Source organism: Bos javanicus, chromosome 12, assembly GCF_032452875.1.
Source record: "Bos javanicus breed banteng chromosome 12, ARS-OSU_banteng_1.0, whole genome shotgun sequence".
Taxonomy (NCBI): domain Eukaryota; kingdom Metazoa; phylum Chordata; class Mammalia; order Artiodactyla; family Bovidae; genus Bos; species Bos javanicus.
Window position 1 is genome coordinate 73,703,138 of NC_083879.1, and position 20,469 is coordinate 73,723,606.

Consider the following 20,469-nt stretch of genomic DNA (forward strand, 5'->3'; position numbering starts at 1 on the left):
GCAACACAAAAGCAACTAAAGAAGAGATATTATCTTAAAAATGGATCTTAAAAAATCCTAATCACTACAGGGTCAATAACATAGTCAAAATTTAATCACATAACAAAAATAAGACTACATCAGTCAAAATGGATTGGTTGTACATGAAAATATAGAACTGAGTCAACAGAAACAAATCTGAGTAGTACCAGGCAGAGACATCAAAATTTGTCAAGGTCACTATTAGTTGCACTCCAGGCAAGAACGCTGGAGTGGGTTGCCATTTCCTTCTCCAAGGCATGAAAGTGAAAAATGAAAGTGAAGTTGCTCAGTCCTGTCCGACTCTCTGTGACCCCATGGACTGTGGACCGCCAGGCTCCTCCGTCCACAGGATTCTCCAAGCAAGAATACTGGAGTGGGTAGCCATGCCCTCCTCCAGGGGATCTTCCTGACCCAGGGACTGAAACCACATCTCCTGCATTGCAAGCAGATTCTTTACCATCTGAGCCACCAAACTGTCTCTAATGTAGTAACAGATATAGGATTCAGGGGTTTACAGAAAGTAAACATGTATTTTAGGCTTAACTTGCAAGACAATCATGAATGCATTTGACTATTTTATGTTTTAGGTAATGTTTAAAAATAACTAAATCCTTGCTCACCAACTAACCTGCCAATAATGATTTTGCTCTTTCAATATCTTTCATCTTTAGTTTCACCTTTCACTCAGTTTTTTACATATTGGCATTTAATATACATAAATCACTCTTTTTTTTTTTTAAAGCCACAGCAGCACTTGATGAGTTAGGTACTGGCTCATCAATGGCACCCCACTCCAGTACTCTTGCCTGGAAAATCCCATGGACAGAGGAGCCCGGTAGGCTGCAGTCCATGGGGTCGCAAAGAGTCGGACACGACTGAGCAACTTCACTTTCATTTTTCACTTTCATGCCTTGGAGAAGGAAATGGCAACCCACTCCAGCGTTCTTGCCTGGAGAATCCCAGGGATGGGGGAGCCTGGTGGGCTGCCGTCTATGGGGTCGCACAGAGTTGGACACAACTGAAGCGACACAGCAGCAACAGCAGCAATCCTGGAAAATTTAACAATACTTTATCTCTACTTCAACTTACTATAGTTTTTCAATACTATACCAGTAAAACTGCTCTCAAACTCATTACTAATTTTTCTGTTGCTAAAGGTTAATATTTATATTACTTGGTTCATCTTTAGTATTTGATAACATCTATCACTTATCACTCAACATGGCTTTCATCATACCACATTTTCTAGGTTTTTGCCTACCTCCACTGGTACTCCTTAGACTCTATCTCATGTTCTTCTCTGGTAATCTCCTAAACACTGGTGTTCTTTATCTATTTTCTTCTCATTCCATCCTTTCTCCCTGTAACTGCCACTACCTTCTTGGTGTTGCTAACTTCCAAATCCTATCTTTTAGCTTAGATTTTTTACCCTAAATCTCTTACTCGTATCAGCTTACTAGATATCCTCACTTGGATATTCCACAAGCATTTCAAATGTGACACATCCAGACAGCAAACATTTTCCTACCCCAAACCTGGCTCTCAGTTATAAGTAACTAAGCTAGAAATGTCATAACCTTTTCTAAAAATCTTTCCTTTAAAATATATAGACAACTTTACTTGTGTAGAAACTATTAAAATCTTTATGGACTTTGAGAATTTTTATATGCTGAGAACATGGAAAAATGAAAATAGACAGACTCTGGAGTCAGATAAACCTTGGTTGACATTTCTGATTCACCACACAAAACAATACAGGTTAGCTAACTATTTTGAGACATCAATAAATACATAACTCTGTGGCAGAACCATACAAAATCATTTAAAAACAGGTAATTCAATGTTTAAAAGGTTTTAATATGCTGGCACATAATGTAAACTGTCCTCATGAAATAGCAGGAAACTAGCACCTGAATTCAAAAAGTTAATGTTCAACATCTATAATTTGTTTTAGGCAAGTGTATCACTGAAATTATTCTTCAGTGAAGAGTATTTAAAAGGCCTCATGGAGATTCAACAACCTAGAAAATTATAAGTAACTAAGGGTTTTAATGTATCCTACAGAATGACTTGAAAACAAATTCAGTGAAGTCTGATAGTTTTAAACATATTTAATTCCTCATATATACCATTTCTTCCTATGCCTAGCAAGATCAGCAATGAGGCAGCAATATGCATTTGACTCTCACCATTATGAACAACTTCAACAGAATTATATTTTTGTTAGTAAATCTTAATACAATTCATTTTAGCTGTTCAACCTTGAAATACATACATCTTCTATGCTTGAGTTTAGGTATTCCTGAGCTTATATTCCAACTTGTTAATGACCTGCCTCCAGTCTGTCCAGACATGATGTTTCATTTAGGGATAAAATATGCTAATAAACCTAAGCGACTTAAAGGGTTCAAAATTTATAAAAGTAATTTTCAACACAGCTTCTCCAATAGAAAATGTCACCAAAGAAGTCCATAAACATGTACTGAGAAGAAAAAATTTGAGATAGGGACACTCAGGATTTTAAGTGAGAGCCAGAAAATCTGGTGTTAGTTTCTTTTTTTTAACTATCATGAAAACCTGATATATTAATTTAGCTTTTTTAAAAAAAGCTCAAATAGCAAAACTAAAATTACTGTTCATTTCACTTGCTCAGTCATGTTTGACTCTTTGCGATCCCATGGACTGCAGCACACCAGGCCTCACTGTCCATCACCAACTCCCAGAGTTTACTCAAACTCATGTCCATTGAGTCCGTGATGCCATCCAACCATCTCATCCTCTGTCATTCCCTTCTCCTCCCACCTTCAATCCTTCCCAGAATCAGAGTCCTTTCAAATGAGTCAGTTCTTCGCATCAGGTAGCCAAGGTATTGGAGTTTCAGCTTCAGCATCAGTCCTTCCAATGAATATTCAGGACTGATTTCCTTTAGGATTAAGTGGTTAGATCTCCTTGCAGCCCAAGGGACTCTGAAGAGTCTTCTCCAACACCACAGTTCAAAAGCATCAATTCTTCTGCACTCAGCTTTCTTTATAGTCGAACTCTCACATCCATACATGACCACTGGAAAAACCATAGCCTTGACTAGACGGACCTTTGTTGGCAAAGTAATGTCTCTGCTTTTTAATATGCTGTCTAGGTTGGTCATAACTTTTCTTCCAAGGAGTAAGCATCTTTTAATTGCATGGCTGCAGTCAACCATCTGCAGTGCCCACAAAAATAAAGCCTGACACTGTTTCCCCATCTATTTGCTATGAAGTGATGGGACCAGATGCCATGATCTTCATTTTCTGAATGTTGAGTTTTAAGCTAACTTTTTCACTCTCCTCTTTCACTTTCATCAAGAGGCTCTTTAGTTCTTTGCTTTCTGCCATAAGGGTGGTGTCATCTGCACATCTGATATTTCTGCATATTTCATCTGATATCATCTGCATATTTATCCCAGCAATTTTGATTTCAGCTTGTGCTTCATTCAGCCCAAGTGTTTCTCATGATATACTCTGCATAGAAGTTCAATAAGCAGGGTGACAATATACAGCCTTGACGTACTTCTTTTCCTATTTGGAACCACTCTGTTGTTTTATGTCCAGTTCTAACTGCTCCTTCCTGACCTGCATACAGATTTCTCAAGAGGCAGGTCAGGTGGTCTGGTATTCCCATGTCTTTCAGAATTTTTCAGTTTGTGGTGATCCACACAGTCAAAGGGCTTTGCATAGTCAATAAGGAATAAATAGATGTTTTTTCTGGAACTCTCTTGCTTTTTCGATAATCCAACGGATGTAGGCAATTTGATCTCTGGTTCCTCTGTCTTTTTAAAACCAGCTTGAACACGTGGAAGTTCACAGTTCATGTACTGTTGAAGTCTGGCTTTGAGAATTTTGAGCATTACTTTACTAGCACGTCAGATCAGATCAGTCGCTCAGTCGTGTCCGACTCTTTGCGACCCCATGAATCGCAGCACGCAAGGCCTCCCTGTCCATCACCAACTCCTGGAGTTCACTCAGACTCACGTCCATCGAGTCAGTGATGCCATCCAGCCATCTCATCCTCTGTCATCCCCTTCTCCTCCTGCCCCCAATCCCTCCCAGCAGTCTTTTCCTCTCAGTCTTTTCCAATGAGTCAACTCTTTGCATGAGGTGGCCAAAGTACTGGAGTTTCAGCTTCAGCATCATTCCTTCCAAAGAAATCCCAGGGCTGATCTCCTTCAGAATGGACTGGTTGGATCTCCTTGCAGTCCAAGGGACTCTCAAGAGTCTTCTCCAACACCACAGTTCAAAAGCATCAATTCTTTGGCACTCAGCCTTCTTCACAGTCCAACTCTCATATCCATACATGACCACAGGAAAAACCATAGCCTTGACTAGACGAACCTTTGTTGGCAAAGTAATGTCTCTGCTTTTGAATATGCTATCTAGGTTGGTCATAACTTTCCTTTCAAGGAGTAAGCATCTTTTAATTTCATGGCTGCAGTCACCATCTGTAGTGATTTTGGAGCCCCCCAAAATAAAGTCTGACACTGTTTCCACTGTTTCCCCATCTATTTCCCATGAAGTGGTGGGACCGGATGCCATGATCTTCGTTTTCTGAATGTTGAGCTTTAAGCCAACTTTTTCACTCTCCACTTTCACTTTCATCAGAGGCTTTTTAGTTCCTCTTCACTTTCTGCCATAAGGGTGGTATCATCTGCATATCTGAGGTTATTGATATTTCTCCCGGCAATCTTGATTCCAGCTTGTGTTTCTTCCAGTCCAGCGTTTCTCGTGATGTACTCTGCATATAAGTTAAATAAACAGGGTGACAATATACAACCTTGACGTACTTCTTTTCCTGTGTGGAACCAGTCTGTTGTTCCATGTCCAGTTCTAACTGTTGCTTCCTGACCTGACTAGCACGTCAGATGAGTGCAATTGTGCAGTAGTCTGAGCATTCTTTGGCATTGCCTTTCTTTGGATTGCAATGAAAACTGACCTTTTCCAGTCCTGTGGCTAGTGCTGAGTTTTCCAAATTTGCTGGCATACTGAGTACAGCACTTTCATAGCACCATCTTTTAGGATTTGAAATAGCTCAACTGGTATAAATACAAAACCAACAATCTCCCATTGTTGTAAATCTACTGCTTTACAAGTAGACTTCTAAGTGGTCATAGTTTCTCCTTGCAATCTACTCCTGTTGTCTCTTCTGCTTGTTTTCCTTTCCCTATGATTTCACTAAATCCTGTCATCCAAACTCAACTCCAGCACTTACCACTGGAAAGGTTGTCGTGTTCTCTGAAATACTGACCAGGCCCCTCTTTACATATTTCCATGTTACACATATCCATTCCTAGTAAAGCTGTGATCACTTACTAGTACATGTAGCGGTTTTGCTGTTTCCATATTACAGGTTTGGAGAACATAGATCACATTTATTCATGTTTGTATTCTCAGTATCTCAAGCAGTGCATACTGTCTCTCATGATTCAAATAATGATAACCGAATAATGAAGGTTTTTAGTAAGTTTTTTCAAAGAGTAAATTACTTGTTTTTGGAAATAATTTCAGTTTACAATATTAAAGGTATGTCTGTTCTCTTTATCTTAACCCTATCTTATAAAATCATAAAATTGTTGAACTTAAAGGCCACTTAAGCCAAACAAGCTCTAGTAAATGAACACTTAAAATATTCAAAACCATTGTTCATCTTACATTTACACTCAGGAATAAAATCCTAAACTACTTAATCATCCTACTATGAAGTTTTCTCTATGCTTAAAAGGTGAGAAAATTCCTCTTGAGGGTTTTAATGTTAACATCATTTATTCTATTCTCTGTAGAGACAGTAAACTAATCTTTTTCTTTAACCTTTCCTTATAACAATAATTAACCTTTCAGCCTCCACTGCTAAAATCTAATTTCAGCATCTGATATTCCCTAAGAAACACAGTAATAAACACGTGTTCATTCTAAAACTATATATGTATGTGTGTATGTGTGTGTGTGTGTGTGTGTGTATGTATATATAGGTATAAAAAGCAGGAATGATTAACTCCATTTTTTAAATTATGAAATGAAAGTATACAGGTTATCTGACTTGTTAAGGGCAAAAATTAAAAATCTGTTTTAAGAGTTCAGCAGTAAAAGTATTATGGCAAAAAAAATTCTTTCACTATTATTACATGCAAAACTAATACTATTTCAAAGAAATCTAGGTAAAAAGAAAACCATAATTCAACAATTTCTATTTCTTGATTATAATGTAATAGCCAAACGCTGCTAATTATAAAAGTTTTCTTATAATAAAGTATTAAAACCTTATACGTTTGAAAATGGATGATTGGAATAGTTTCCATTAAAATATCTTCAAAGTTAATATTCAGATTTACTAGCCTAATTAAGTATACACACTTAAACATTACCATTAAAAACAATAAACATGTCTAACATAGGCACAAAAATATGTATCTGGAAAACTGAAATATGTACATCACCTACCTGTTTGCTTATAAATTGCTAATTCTTGTACAGTTTCCAAAAACTGCCAAAATTTTTCATTACTTTCTTCTGCTATAAATTCACTATTAAAAATAAAAGTAATCAGTTAATAGCTAGAAAATAAAAGTGATTTTGATACTATAAAATGTATTTCAGATCCAAATTACAGCTTCTGGTAAAAACCAAAACTCCCAAAACTAAAGTTAGCGATTTCCATCTACTATATGCAAAAAGAGAACACATTGATGATTCTTACCTGAGTTTTCATTCTAAACTATAGGCATATAATCGTAACTAGAAAAGACTATATGACAAATTACTTTTGGTTTTTCTTCTTTATTAGGTAAAAAATGGATAACTTATTTTGTCCTCTATGTGAAATGCCCTGAGAAGTATAACTTAATGGCAATATAGGGTTTGATCCCTGGGTCAGGAAGATCCCCTGGAGAAGGAAATGGCAACCCACTACAGTATCCTTGCCTGGAAAATCTCATGGACAGAGAAGCCTGGTGGGCTACGGTCCATGGGGTTGCAAAAGAGTTGGACACGACTGTACTGACTTAGCATGCACACGTGTGTAATGCCCTGAGAGGTATAATTTAATGGCAATACAGATAGTGTTATATAAAAGTAAAAAAGGTAAAAAATAGACAGCCTATTTTTCACAAACAAAACCTGGTCTTATAAACATCTTTAGAAAGCAATATTATTGTTTTTATTTAGCTACCTATTTGTGTAGACAATTTTATTTCAAACAGAAAATACCTTAATCAAAAAATTAACAGAAAATTGATACACTGCATTAGGTCTTTGGCCTGGAAACCCCCCCAAAACTGCCATTTATCCAAAGAGCATAGGTAAGAAAAATTAGCCAAAGCAATGTAAAGCCTTTTGGAAAGAGTGAAATAAGTGAAAGGTTATTTAGTCTTGTTTAGAACAAAGTGCAAGACACCAAAAACAAGTAGATCTAACTATTTAAACTAGAAAAGATATAACCAAACAGACGGTACAGATTCTGCTATTGCCCACCTTATCTTTTTTTTAGCCTCAGTAAACCTAATGATTAATATAAATGGTAAGTATTGAGGAGATTCAAGACACATGCAAAGTTAGCTAATTCTTATAAGTCTGAGATGATCAGTAAAGGCAGAAAAGGAGGTGAGAAAACTGATTAATTCATCAACATACTAAACATGACAGGTATATGAATTTAAAGCAGTAACTCCAAGGCAACCCTTGTTATTAATGGTGTCCAACTCAATGGCATTAAAACAGGCAAACAAACACACAAAAAGGCTAAAAGGAAGGAAACTATGGGAAACACTAAATAGATGTAACCAAAAAGTGATGGTACAAAACCTTTAGAAAAGTAGAGCACAACACTTATTATCTAACTGACTTGACCAAACACTATTGACAATGCTCATATATTGTGCAACTATGGGAAAAACACTTCTTCCATATGTCAGAATTTATACATATGAGTATGATCCTTCAAAGTAATCACCTTACTAAAGTATTCCCTTACAATTACTCCTTCACTATACCACTGCTCTAACACTTTGAGAACGCTTCTTGAATTACTTTCATGGGTAATTTGCCAGTCACTACTCTTAGAGGAGAAAATATCCTTGATAGACCATCTAAATCAGCATCTCACCTTCCAAAAATGTAAGTTATTACTTTGGTCAAAATTTTTAAAAGGAAAAAAAATCCAAAATTCTGGTATTTCCAGTTTGTTTACTTGTTTTATATAATCAGATCAGATCAGATCAGTCGCTCAGTCGTGTCCGACTCTTTAGCACCAAATAACAAGGTTTCTTCCCAAAAGAATTTTATCTATTCTAACATAGATAAAAAAAAATTTCCGTAGAGGATGATTTTACACATACTAAAGAGCTGGACAGTAATTATAAGTGTTATTTCAAAAAATATTTTCAGTAAGAGCAACACCAGTGGAATAAATACGGTTTAAATGTTTAAGTTATGGTATATGTGTTGAAAAATTTAATCTCACCAGCCTATAAACATCCCTAGCAAATAGTACTAAATTATAAATGTCTTAGGGCTTCCCTGGTAGCTCAGCTGGTAAGAATCTACCTTCAATGCAGGAGATCCTGGTTTGATTCCTTGGTCAGGAAGATTCCCTGGAGAAGAGATAGGCTACCAGTATTCTTGGGCTATCCAGCATTCCTGGGCTTCCCTGGTGGCTTAGATGGTAAAGAATCTGCATGCAATGTGGGCAACCTGGGTTCCATCCCTGGGTTGGTAAGATCCCCTGGAGGGAGACATGGCAACCCACTCCAGTATTCTGTATTTCTGCCAACAGTCTCCTCAAGGCAATCTAGGCTTTTTCTACCACTAGAAAATCTAGGCTTTTTTTGCCTCTCAAAACTCTTCCAGCTTCTGTCAGATTCAACAGATAATTCTACATTTTTAGGTATTTGTTACAGCAGTACCCTACTTCAAGGTACAAAATCAAATCAGTTTCCTATTGCTGCTGTAATAAATTATCAAAAATTTGGTGACTTAAAACAACAGAAACTTATTGTCTCACAGTTCTGGAGAAGTCCAAAATCAAGGTATTGGTAGGGCTACACTCCCTCCAAAGGCTCTAGGGGAGAACCTTCCACGTTCTGAAAGCTTAAGGTGGTCCTTGGCTTGTGGCTACATCAATCCTATCTCTGTCTCTATTCATATGTCCTCCTCTTCCTGTGTCTTCTCTTATGTATCTTATAAGCGTATTGGACTTAGCACCCATCCAGATCCACAAGAATCATGTCTTAAGACCCTTAATTACATTGTCAAAGAGCCTTTTTCCAAATAAGGTAACATTCACAGGTTCCCGGGGTTAGGATGTGGACATATCTTTTTGGAAGCCACCTTTCAACCCACTACAAGTTATGGGGTTGGTACATCAGAGTGGGACTAGACTGTGAAGAACCCAGGGATGCTCCTTAGAGCATTCTATGGGAGTTCCAGTTCTCAGACCCTTGAGGCAAGTAGAAATTGAAACACTCCAACTGCCAGTCTAATACTGGAAGAAGTTAGACTGATTTGGAACTGAGTGTGAGACCATATCCATGCAAAGTATGGAAGAAACTGGGGAAAAGGTAGAGGAATAGGACATATTTTAAACTAGAATATTTTGTTTAATAAAAACTGTTTTATTGTAATTTCTATACTACATCTAAATATCTATGTATTGTAACATCTATACAGATGTATCTATACCACAGAAATTTAATGGATCGTAAGAGACTACTATGAACAATTAAATAACAACAAACTGGGCAGCCTAGAAGAAATGAATAAACTTCTAGAAACATACAACTTATCAAGACTGACCCATGAAATAGAAAAATCCAAACAGACTTATTATTGGTAAGGAGACTGAATCTGTAATCAAAAGCTTCCCAATAAACAAAAGTCCAGAACCAGATAGCTTCACTGTTGAATTCTACCAAACATGTATGACAGAAACCAACACAATATTGTATAGCAATTATCCTTCGATTAAAAATAAACTTAAAAAATAAAGAATATCAATCCTCAAAGTCTTCCAAAATAAAACACTCTCAAACTTGTTTTATAAGACCAGCATTATTCTGATACCAAAACCAGAAAAGGACACAAGAAAATTAAAGGTCAACATTCCTGCTGAACATAAATGCAAAAATCTTCAACAAAATATTAGCAAATTAAATACATTAAAAGGATCATACAGCATAATCAAGCTATTCCAGGGAGGCAAGGATGGTTTAATACCCACAAATATACAAATGTGAAACACCACCTTAACAAATTAAAGATAAAAATCACATGATCATCCCAATCAGATCAGATCAGATCAGTCGCTCAGTCGTGTCCGACTCTTTGCGACCCCATGAATCGCAGCACGCCAGGCCTCCCTGTCCATCACCAACTCCCGGAGTTCACTGAGACTCACGTCCATCGAGTCAATGATGCCATCCAGCCATCTCATCCTCTGTCATCCCCTTCCCCTCCTGCCCCAATCCCTCCCAGCATCAGAGTCTTTTCCAATGAGTCAACTCTTTGCATGAGGTGGCCAATAGACACACACAAAAAAAAGCATTTGAAAAAAATCAGTATCAAGATGAAAAAACTCAAAATGGGTATAGAGGGAATGTCCTCAACATGTGCTGTGCTTAGTTGCTCAGTCATGTCTGACCCTTTGCAAGCCCATGGACTGTATAGCCTGTCAGGCTCCTCTGTCCATGGGGATTCTCCAGGCAAGAAAAGTGGAGCGGGTTGCCAAGCCCTCCTCCAGGGGATCTTCCCAAACCAGGGACTGAACCCAGGTCTTCTGCATTGCAGGCAGATTCTTTACAGTCTAAGCCACCATGAAAGACCAAGAATACTGGAGTGGGCAGCCTCTCTCTTCTCAACATAATAAAGGCCATATACAACAACAAGAGCAAAAAAAAACAGAGAGATGGGCTTGCCTGGTGGCTCAGTGGTAAAGAATCCATCTACCAATGCAGGAGACATTGGTTTGATCACTGATCTGGGAAGATCCCATGTACCGCAGAGCAACTAAGCCCACGCACTACAGCTATTAAGCCTGTGCTCTAGAGCCCAGGAACTAGAGAAAAGCCCATGCAACAATAAAGACTTAGTAGAGCCAAAAATAAATAAAATTATATATATATAATCATATAAATATAAAAGACGAGATAACAAGTGTGGTGAGGCTGTGGAGAAAAAGGAATCCATGTGCACCCTTGCTGGTTATGTAAACAGATAAGGCCACTATGGAAAACAGTTTGGAGGTTCATCAAAAATTTTTACAAACTCAGCCATTAAAAAGAATACATTTGAATCAGTTCTAATGAGGTGGATGAAACTGGAGGCTATTATACAGAGTGAAGTAAGCCAGAAAGAAAAACACCAATACAGTATACTAACGCATATATAAGGAATTTAGAAAGATGGTAACAATAACCCTGTATATGAGACAGCAAAAGAGACACTGATGTATAGAACAGTCTTTTGGACTCTGTGGGAGAGGGAGAGGGTGGGATGATTTGGGAGAATGGCATCGAAACATGTATAATATCATATATGAAACGAGTCGTCAGTCCAGGTTCGATGCACGATACTGGATGCTTGGGGCTGGGGCACTGGGATGACCCAGAGGGATGGTATGGGGAGGGAGGAGGGTTCAGGATGGGGAACACATGTATACCTGTGGTGGATTCACTTCGATATATGGCAAAACCAATACAATATTGTAAAGTTAAAAAATAAGATAAAAAAAATTTTTACAAACTATCATATGATCCAGCAATTCCAATTCTGGGTGAAAACACCGTAACTAAAATACAGGCAGTCCTATGTTCAGTGCAGCATTATTTACAATGGCCAAGATATGTTAACAACCTAAGAATCCACTGAATGATAAATGAATACAGAAAATGTAGAGACAGGAAGATGGCAGAGGAGCAGGTGAACATGGAGTGCATCTCTCTCCATGGATGTATCGGGAATACCCCTTCAGACACAGAAGGTCTTGCAGAACATCAGCTGAGAGTGGGCGAGAGTCCCTGACCACTAGAAAGGAGTATACAGATCCATGCAAAATTCGGCAGGATGAAAGGAGAAGTGGGAAAAAAGGAGAGTGAGCAGGACTGTACCCGCACATGGGAGGGTGGGGGACCTGAAGGTCAGTTCCCCTTATAAGGGAAATTGTGCGGGACACTGGAGAAGCATTTGGGGCTGTTGCAGAGTGCAGAAAATGTACACAGACGAGTATTATTCAGCCATAAAAAAAGAAAATACTGCTATTTGTGAGAACTTGGACAGACCTGAGGGAATTTTGCTCAGTGAAATAAGTCAGAGACAAATACCCTATGAAATCTTAAAACAAACGTAACACAGTAAGGAAATGAGCTCCTATACAGGGAACAGATTGGGTGCCAGAAGCAGGGAGGTGGGAGAAACGAGTGAAGGTGGTCAAAAGGTGCAAATTTTTGGCTACAATATAAATAATCGGTCATGGGGATGTAACGTACAGCATGGTGACTATAGTTAAAGAACTGCATATTGGAAAGCTGCCAAGAGAGATCTTAAAAGTTCTCCTCACAAGAAAAGAAACCTTTGTAATTATGTGTGCTGACAGATATTAACTGGACTTATGTCCATGGTGATAATTTCACACCATGTGAATACATCATCAAATCATTATGTTGCACACCTGAAACTAATACCTTACATAAATTATAGCTCAATTAAAAAAATCTGTTTTCGTATCTTATATATGCAACTTCACGGAGGTGATGAAGACTCTTTGGAACCAAAAGCTATGGCTCTGGTGAAGTATTAATACAAAAGCAACTAGCATTAAAACTTCACGCCAACAAAACTTCATGCCGGTTAAAAAAGGAAAAAGAAAATTCAAATTTTGTTTAACTACTGGAATACTAAGATTAAAATTCATTATCTCCCAGTTTTGTTTCTCCACATAAGGTACATGATACCTTATGCACTAACTCCAACTGAGGAGATTCAGAAACAAGTCAGAGCTTTGGGACGCTCTCTTCTCCATAGAAACCCATCGTATGAGAAATTAGGTGCTTCAAATACCGGTTCCTAAAAACGAGAACTGCCTCCATCAATTGCAGAGCTTGTACTAAACGCCACAGTCCACCTCCCAGTCTTCCTTTTCTCTCACGTAAATGCTAAGAAAATCCAAAGGAATTAAAAATTTTCAAACCCGTGGGTGAGGCCAAGTAGGAATGGAGGGGAAAAGGAGCCGCAAGTGAGTGCGGCGCCCAGGGTACCAAGGGGAGGAGGTGATGCTCTGAAGGTCAGGCGTCCGAGGCGTCGTCGAGGTCCCGGGGCGCCCATAGCCCCGCCGCACCCTCCCTCCGGGCGGGCTCGGCGGAGGGTCCGGCCCGCACTCCTCACCTGGCCTCCAGCAGCAGCGGGGTCTCCGGCCACTTGGCGGCCAAGTGGGCCGTCACCGCCTTGGACGCGGAGGCCGTCCGGGCTCCGAGCAGCGAGAGCCAGAGCGCCATGAAGCCCAAGAGCAGCCGCACTACGCCGGCGGCCTTTGCCATGGTGCGGACAGGGAAGCGCGAGCCCCTCAGACCCGGCGCCCTCAGCCCACAGCCGCCACGCTACCGCCGGCTCCTCCCGTCGCGCGACCGCCCACTTCCGGTGGGGGGAGCGCGAGTCCGTTACACGGGCCGGGGCCTGGCGGGTGCCGAGCGCATGCGCCGAGCGCTCCGCCGCCGTCCCCGGAGCCCCCGAGGGCGGCCCCCTGGGCCACGTACGTGCAAGGCGGCGCCGGAGTGCGGAGCTTGGCTGGTGCCCTGGCGGGTCCCGCCACCGGGACCTCAGGCTCTCGGCCCGAGGATGTGGGACACCGGGAGGGGAGACTGAAGTGGGATTTTGGCCGACTAAGTGTGGCTGAAGATGGCAAAATCTGGACGCGAAGGCAGGAATCAGCGTGGAAAGAAGGCTTTCTTTACATAGGCGAAAAAGAAGGTCTTCCAAAAGTTAAATACCTCCCTCGTGGGGTTCTCAAGTTTTATTGCATATCTGAGTCACCTGGTAGAGCTTTTAGACAGCCCGTTTCCCCAGACCACAACACGCACCAGTTACAGGGGACTATCTGGGGGTGAGATTCGGTCTTCAATAAATAGTATTTTACCCGGCCTTCCTGCCAGGTGCTTCGAGTGTGTTCGAAAAACAGTGACGTCACCTGGAGGGCTTGTTAAAACAAAGGTGCTGGGTCTCATCCCAGTGTTTCTGATTCAGTAGGTCTGGTGCGGGGGTCTTATAATCCGCATTTCATACCCATCAAGTTCCCAGGTAATGCTGATTCTGCTGTCTGGGAGCTGTGCAAAAGCCTTCGTCCTCTAAAGTGGTCCACATACTTGAAGCGTCAGCATCACCTGTGAGCTCATTAGAAATGCAGAATCTCAGGCCCCACCTCAACCCTATTGAATCCAAACCCCTGGCGTAACAGGAACCTCCCGTGATATCTGTGCTCATTAAAGTTTTCAGAAGAGCCAGTGTAGAGAAAAAACAGGTGAAAATGCATAGAAAAGTGATAGTTGCTCTTGTCATTATCAGCCAAAATCATTATCAGCTGTGATTGAAACTCACTTTCAATCAAGGACTGTCCGACCCTCAAAACTCTTGAATTTAGTACATCCAGTTCAATGACAAAGCCTTGGAGCAGAGTTAACTGTTTTTCCAGTAGGTATGACTCAGTAAGTCAAAATATTCAGTTTTATTTAACTGGGCAGAGGTGGAGCCTCAAGATTCTGGCTCCTAGTCAGGAATTATCCTTTTTCTATTCAGAAGAGAGTAAATTTATTGTATATATTACAATATATGGTAAATAGAAGCAGCAGCTGGGATAACTAGTTTAGGGGTTGCTCGTGGGCCATTCCTTTTTTCCCCCTTACTCTTTTGCACTATAGGGAATCTGGGTCTCTCCAAGTTACTGAAACATGATCATTCCACTTTTTCTTTTCCCCTCATCCTTGTAAGCATTCTGGTTCCTTGGAAGACCTTGCTCTGGAAATTCTATTCAGGTCTCACTTCCTGAGGTTAGGCTTCATTTCCTGATTTCTCCCACTTGGTATGATCTATCCCTCCTCTAAATTCCCACAAGTTCTTTATTTTAACTGCCATATACCACTTATAATTCTCACTTTAGAATTTGAATACAGTGCTTATTTATTCTCCTCCTAGAGATGATATATTCCCTGAGGTCTCATGCCTTATTCATTTTTAGCATCTCTTGCAGTACCTAGCATAGTACATGTTATTGAGGCTAAATAAATATTGAAGAGTTCCTGTTTTATGGGTCAGTAGGCAGAAATCTAAGGCAGATGAGTAAGGAACTTTATTTCTGTCCATAGAGCATAAGAAAAATATATATATATTATGAACCCTTCACAAACATTTACTTTAATTAACTCCTTATTTACACTTATTTTTGGACTGAATTTTTGACTGAGATTGTGGGATAAAGGAAATAAACTATTGGCAGTGAATGTAAAATATCAGCATATCTGATGGGTTGCAAATCTTTAAGAAATGATTCCCCATATAAAAAGGCACATGAAATACACTATTAAAGGATACTACTGCTGCTGCTGCTGCTGCTAAGTCACTCAGTCGTGTCCGACTCTGTGCGACCCCAGAGACGGCAGCCCACCAGGCTCCCCCGTCCCTGGGATTCTCCAGGCAAGAACACTGGAGTGGGTTGTCATTTCCTTGTCCAATGCATGAAAGTGAAAAGTGAAAATGAAGTCGCTCAGTAGTGTCCGACTCTTCCTGACCCCATGGACTGCAGCCCACCGGACTTCTCCATCCATGGGATTTTCCAGGCAAGAGTACTGGAGTGGGGTGCCATTGCCTTCTCCAAAGGATACTACTAAAACATATTAAACATTCCAATACATTTGAGTTCAGGATAGTAAGGAATACTACATTTCTCTTTTAAAGAGAATGAAATTAATCAAATGCAGGGCTATTTGTTTACATAAATATTATACATTTTAGTTTTTATAGTATTTTCCTAGACACATAAATGGATTTGAAATATTCCTCAGACAGGTCATTCCTGGGCATTCCTCTACTGCAGAACAAAAGAAAGAGTAGGACTAAATGATATTTAAATGTTGGAGAAGGTCACCAAGAGGACATGACCACCAGCTGATCTTTAAGCGGGACCTGGTCAATCAGAGACACCTAACCCCCGCCCTGTCCTTGGATGTACATTTCACCCACTGTTCCCACGCTAGGAACCACTTTAAGGAAGCAGCCTTGAGAAAATAATGTTATTGAGGCCATCTGGATTGTATCCATGCCTGAACCCCATTAAGGTCTCTATGAATTTTTAAGATACTAGCAGGTGGGTGCAGAGTTTGACTCATCTTACAGCTGCCCAAGACAAGCCTGGTATGTAAGTTCTCTTGCTGATAAAAACTGCCACCTACTGATCTGGAGTGGTCTTTCTAATTCTCTGGTCTCTCTTTGCCATCTGTATCTGGGGGCCAGATTCTAATTTCACCTGGGGAACTCCTGAGGTTCTGAACCAACTTTGAGGTCTCTTTCATATGTCATTTCTAAGGACAGATAGAAAAACTTAAAATGCAAAAATTAAGTGACTCAAAAAGGTCACTCAAGTTAGTGGAGCAACAAAGTATTCCAACCTTTATTATCCATAATCCTTTGGCACAGATTGGCTGTAAACTGAATGCAGTTCAGGGACACAATTGTACTTTAATGTTGCTTAGCAAAATGTTATTCAAAGTTATTCACATCAGGGTACTATAAATGAAAATTGATGACATTAGCAGTTTTCATTGTACGTGGAAGAAGTGATTAATGAATGCTATATAATAAGAATATTGTGTTTCATAGAATAAATCATATTGACTTTTTTTAGACAGCATAGGCTATACTTATTTAATGAAAATAGTGGTGCTCTGTAAGGATAAAGTCACTGCCAAATTATCACATAGTAAGTAGAATAAAACTTCAATTTTTTCACCTAAATAAAGTCTCAGAGCTACAGCAGCTTTTTAAAATTATCACTCCTACGTCTTCCAGATTTCTTTTATTAAAAAAAGACCCTATTCTCATTTGTTAATTTGAGTATCTTAAATACAACAATTTTCCCTTATCCTTGGTGGTTATTTTCCAAGACTTCTAGTGAATGCCTGAAACCATAGATAGTACTCCCACTATACTATATTTTTCCTATACACACACACTTAGAATAAATTAGACACAGAGATTGACAACAATAACCCATAATACAATAGAATAATTATAACAGCATACAATGATAAAAGTTATATTAAGGTGGTATCTCCTCTCAAAATACCTTATTATACAAATATAAAGCCTTTTCCACCTTAACTATTTATCAGGCACCGTGGCCATCACTTTTGCAGCTTGAGATGTGACAGCAAAACTAGCATAAATTTCTCTTTCCTTCTTCACCATTTCACGGACAGTAGAGTCATTCTTACCATAGATGTTAGCAGCCTCATGCTGTCAGCGGTATATGTGATTTTTTTTCCCTTATTAGGGCAAGAACTAAAAAAAGTCAATATGATTTTTTCTATGAAACACAATATTCTTATTATATAGCATTCATTAATCACTTCTTCCACATACAATGAAAACTGCTAATGTCATCAATTTTCATTTATAGTTTGCACTGAAACGAAGCACTTTATGGTTTCTCTTTGGCATATGTGCTTTGCCAGCATCACTACTCTTATGCTTTGGGGCCATTATTAAGTAATATAGAGAGTGTGTGTGTGTGTGTGAGTGTAAAGCACTACGATATCCCAACAGTTGATCTAATAAGCCAGACAGACACTTACTAAGTGACTAACTGGCTGGATTCACTGGACAAAAGGCTGATTCACCTCTTTCTTGGGTGGGATGGTTCAAGATTTCATCCCACTGTCGGGAATGGAGTGAGACTTAAAACTTATGAATTAGTTAGTTCTGGAATTTTCCCTTTAATGTTTTGGACACAGTTAATCACAGATAATTGAAATCTGAGGAAGGCTTTCTTATCTCTTCTTGCTATTCTTTGGAACTCTGCATTCAGATGCTTATATCTTTCCTTTTCTCCTTTGCTTTTTGCTTCTCTTCTTTTCACAGCTATTTGTAAGGCCTCCCCAGACAGCCATTTTGCTTTTTTGCATTTCTTTCCCATGGGGATGGTCTTGATCCCTGTCTTCTGTACAATGTCATGAACCTCCGTCCATAGTTCATCAGGCATTCTATCTATCAGATCTAGGCCCTTAAATCTATTTCTCACTTCCACTGTATAATCATAAGGGATTTGATTTAGGTCATACCTGAATGGTCTAGCGGTTTTCCCTACTTTCTTCAATTTAAGTCTGAATTTGGCAATAAGGAGTTCATGATCTAAGCCACAGTCAGCTCTTGTTTTTGTTGACTGTATAGAGCTTCTCCATCTTTGGCTGCAAAGAATATAATCAATCTGATTTCAGTGTTGACCATCTGGTGATGGTGATGTCCATGTGTAGAGTCTTCTCTTGTGTTGTTGGAAGAGGGTGTTTGTTATGACCAGTGCATTTTCTTGGCAAAACTCTATTAGTTTTTGCCCTGCTTCATTCCATATTCCAAGGCCAAATTTGCCTGTTACTCCAGGTGTTTCTTGACTTCCTACTTTTGCATTCCAGTCCCCTATAATGAAAAGGACATCTTTTTTGGGTGTTAGTTCTAAAAGGTCTTGGAGGTCGTCATAGAACCGTTCAACTTCAGCTTCTTCAGCATTACTGGTTGGGGCATAGACTTGGATTACTGTGATACTGAATGGTTTGCCTTGGAAACGAACAGAGATCATTCTGTCATTTTTGAGATTGCATCCAAGTACTGCATTTCAAACTCTTTTGTTGACCATGATGGCTACTCCATTTCTTCTGAAGGATTCCTGCCCACAGTAGTATATATAGTGGTCATCTGAGTTAAATTCACCCATTCCAGTCCATTTTAGTTCGCTGATTCCTAGAATGTCAATGTTCACTCTTGCCATCTCTTGTTTGACCACTTCCAATTTGCCTTGATTCAAGGACCTGACATTCCAGGTTCCTATGCAATATTGCTCTTTACAGCATTGGACCTTGCTTCTATCACCAATCACATCCACAACTAGGTATTGTTTTTGCTTTGGCTCCATCCCTCCATTCTTTCTGGAGTTATTTCTCTACTGATCTCTACTAGCATATTGGGCACCTACTGACCTGGGGAGTTCCTCTTTCAGTATCCATTCATTTTGCCTTTTCATGCAAAGAAATAGAGGAAAACAACACAATGGGAAAGACTAGAGATCTCTTCAAGAAAATTAGAGATACCAAGGAAACATTTCATGCAAAGATGGGCTCGATAAAGGACAGAAATGCTATGGACCTAACAGAAGCAGAAGATATTAAGAAGAGGTGGCAAGAATACACAGAAGAACTGTACAAAAAAGATCTTCATGACCCAGATAATCACGATGGTGTGATCACTCACCTAGAGCCAGATATCCTGGAATGTGAAGTCAAGTGGGCCTTAGAAAGCATCACTATGAACAAAGCTAGTGGAGGTGATGGAATTCCAGTTGAGCTATTCCAAATCCTGAAAGATGATGCTGTGAAAGTACTGCACTCAATATGCCAGCAAATTTGGAAAACTCGGCAGTGGCCACAGGACCAGAAAAGGTCAGTTTTCATTCCAATCCCAAAGAAAGGCAACCCCAAAGAATGTTCAAACTACTGCACAAATGCACTCATCTCACACGCTAGTAAAGTAATGCTCAAAATTCTCCAAGCCAGGCTTCAGCAATATGTGAACCGTGAACTTCCTGATGTTCAAGCTGGTTTTAGAAAAGGCAGAGGAACCAGAGATCAAATTGCCAACATCTGCTGGATCATCGAAAAAGCAAGAGAGTTCCAGAAAAACATCTATTTCTGCTTTATTAACTATGCCAAAGCCTTTGACTGTGTGGATCACAATAAACTGTGGAAAATACTGAAAGAGATGGGAATACCAGACCACCTGACCTGCCTCTTAAGAAACCTATATGCAGGTCAGGAAGCAACAGTTAGAACTGGACATGGAACAACAGACTGGTTCCAAATAGGAAAAGGAGTTCGTCAAGGCTGTATATTGTCACCCTGTTTATTTAACTTATATGCAGAGTACATCATGAGAAACGCTGGGCTGGAAGAAGCACAAGCTGGAATCAAGATTGCCAGGAGAAATATCAATAACCTCAGATATGCAGATGATACCACCCTTAAGGCAGAAAGTGAAGAGGAACTAAAAAGCCTCTTGAAGAAGGTGAAAGAGGAGAGTGAAAAAGTTGGCTTAAAACTCAACATTCAGAAAACAAAGATCATGGCATCTGGTCCCATCACTTCATGGGAAATAGATGGGGAAACAGTGTCAGACTTTATTTTTG

General features: G+C 39.6%; 1 protein-coding gene across 2 annotated transcripts in view; it reads right to left on the reverse strand.

The window, feature by feature from the left end:
- UGGT2 (UDP-glucose glycoprotein glucosyltransferase 2) overlaps positions 1 to 13,676 on the reverse strand; it is a 148,115-nt gene extending 134,439 nt beyond the window's left edge. Inside the window, exons 1-2 of one of the 2 annotated variants that reach the window (XM_061435226.1) lie at positions 13,419 to 13,676; positions 6,489 to 6,571 (exon numbers count right to left, since the gene is read on the reverse strand). In XM_061435226.1, the coding sequence (XP_061291210.1) occupies positions 6,489 to 6,571; positions 13,419 to 13,570 (235 nt within the window). In that variant the 5' untranslated portion in view covers positions 13,571 to 13,676. The remainder of the gene's footprint in view (positions 1 to 6,488; positions 6,572 to 13,418) is intronic. The other variant, XM_061435227.1, reaches the window with a different exon arrangement.
- Between the last annotated feature and the right edge of the window lie 6,793 nt (positions 13,677 to 20,469).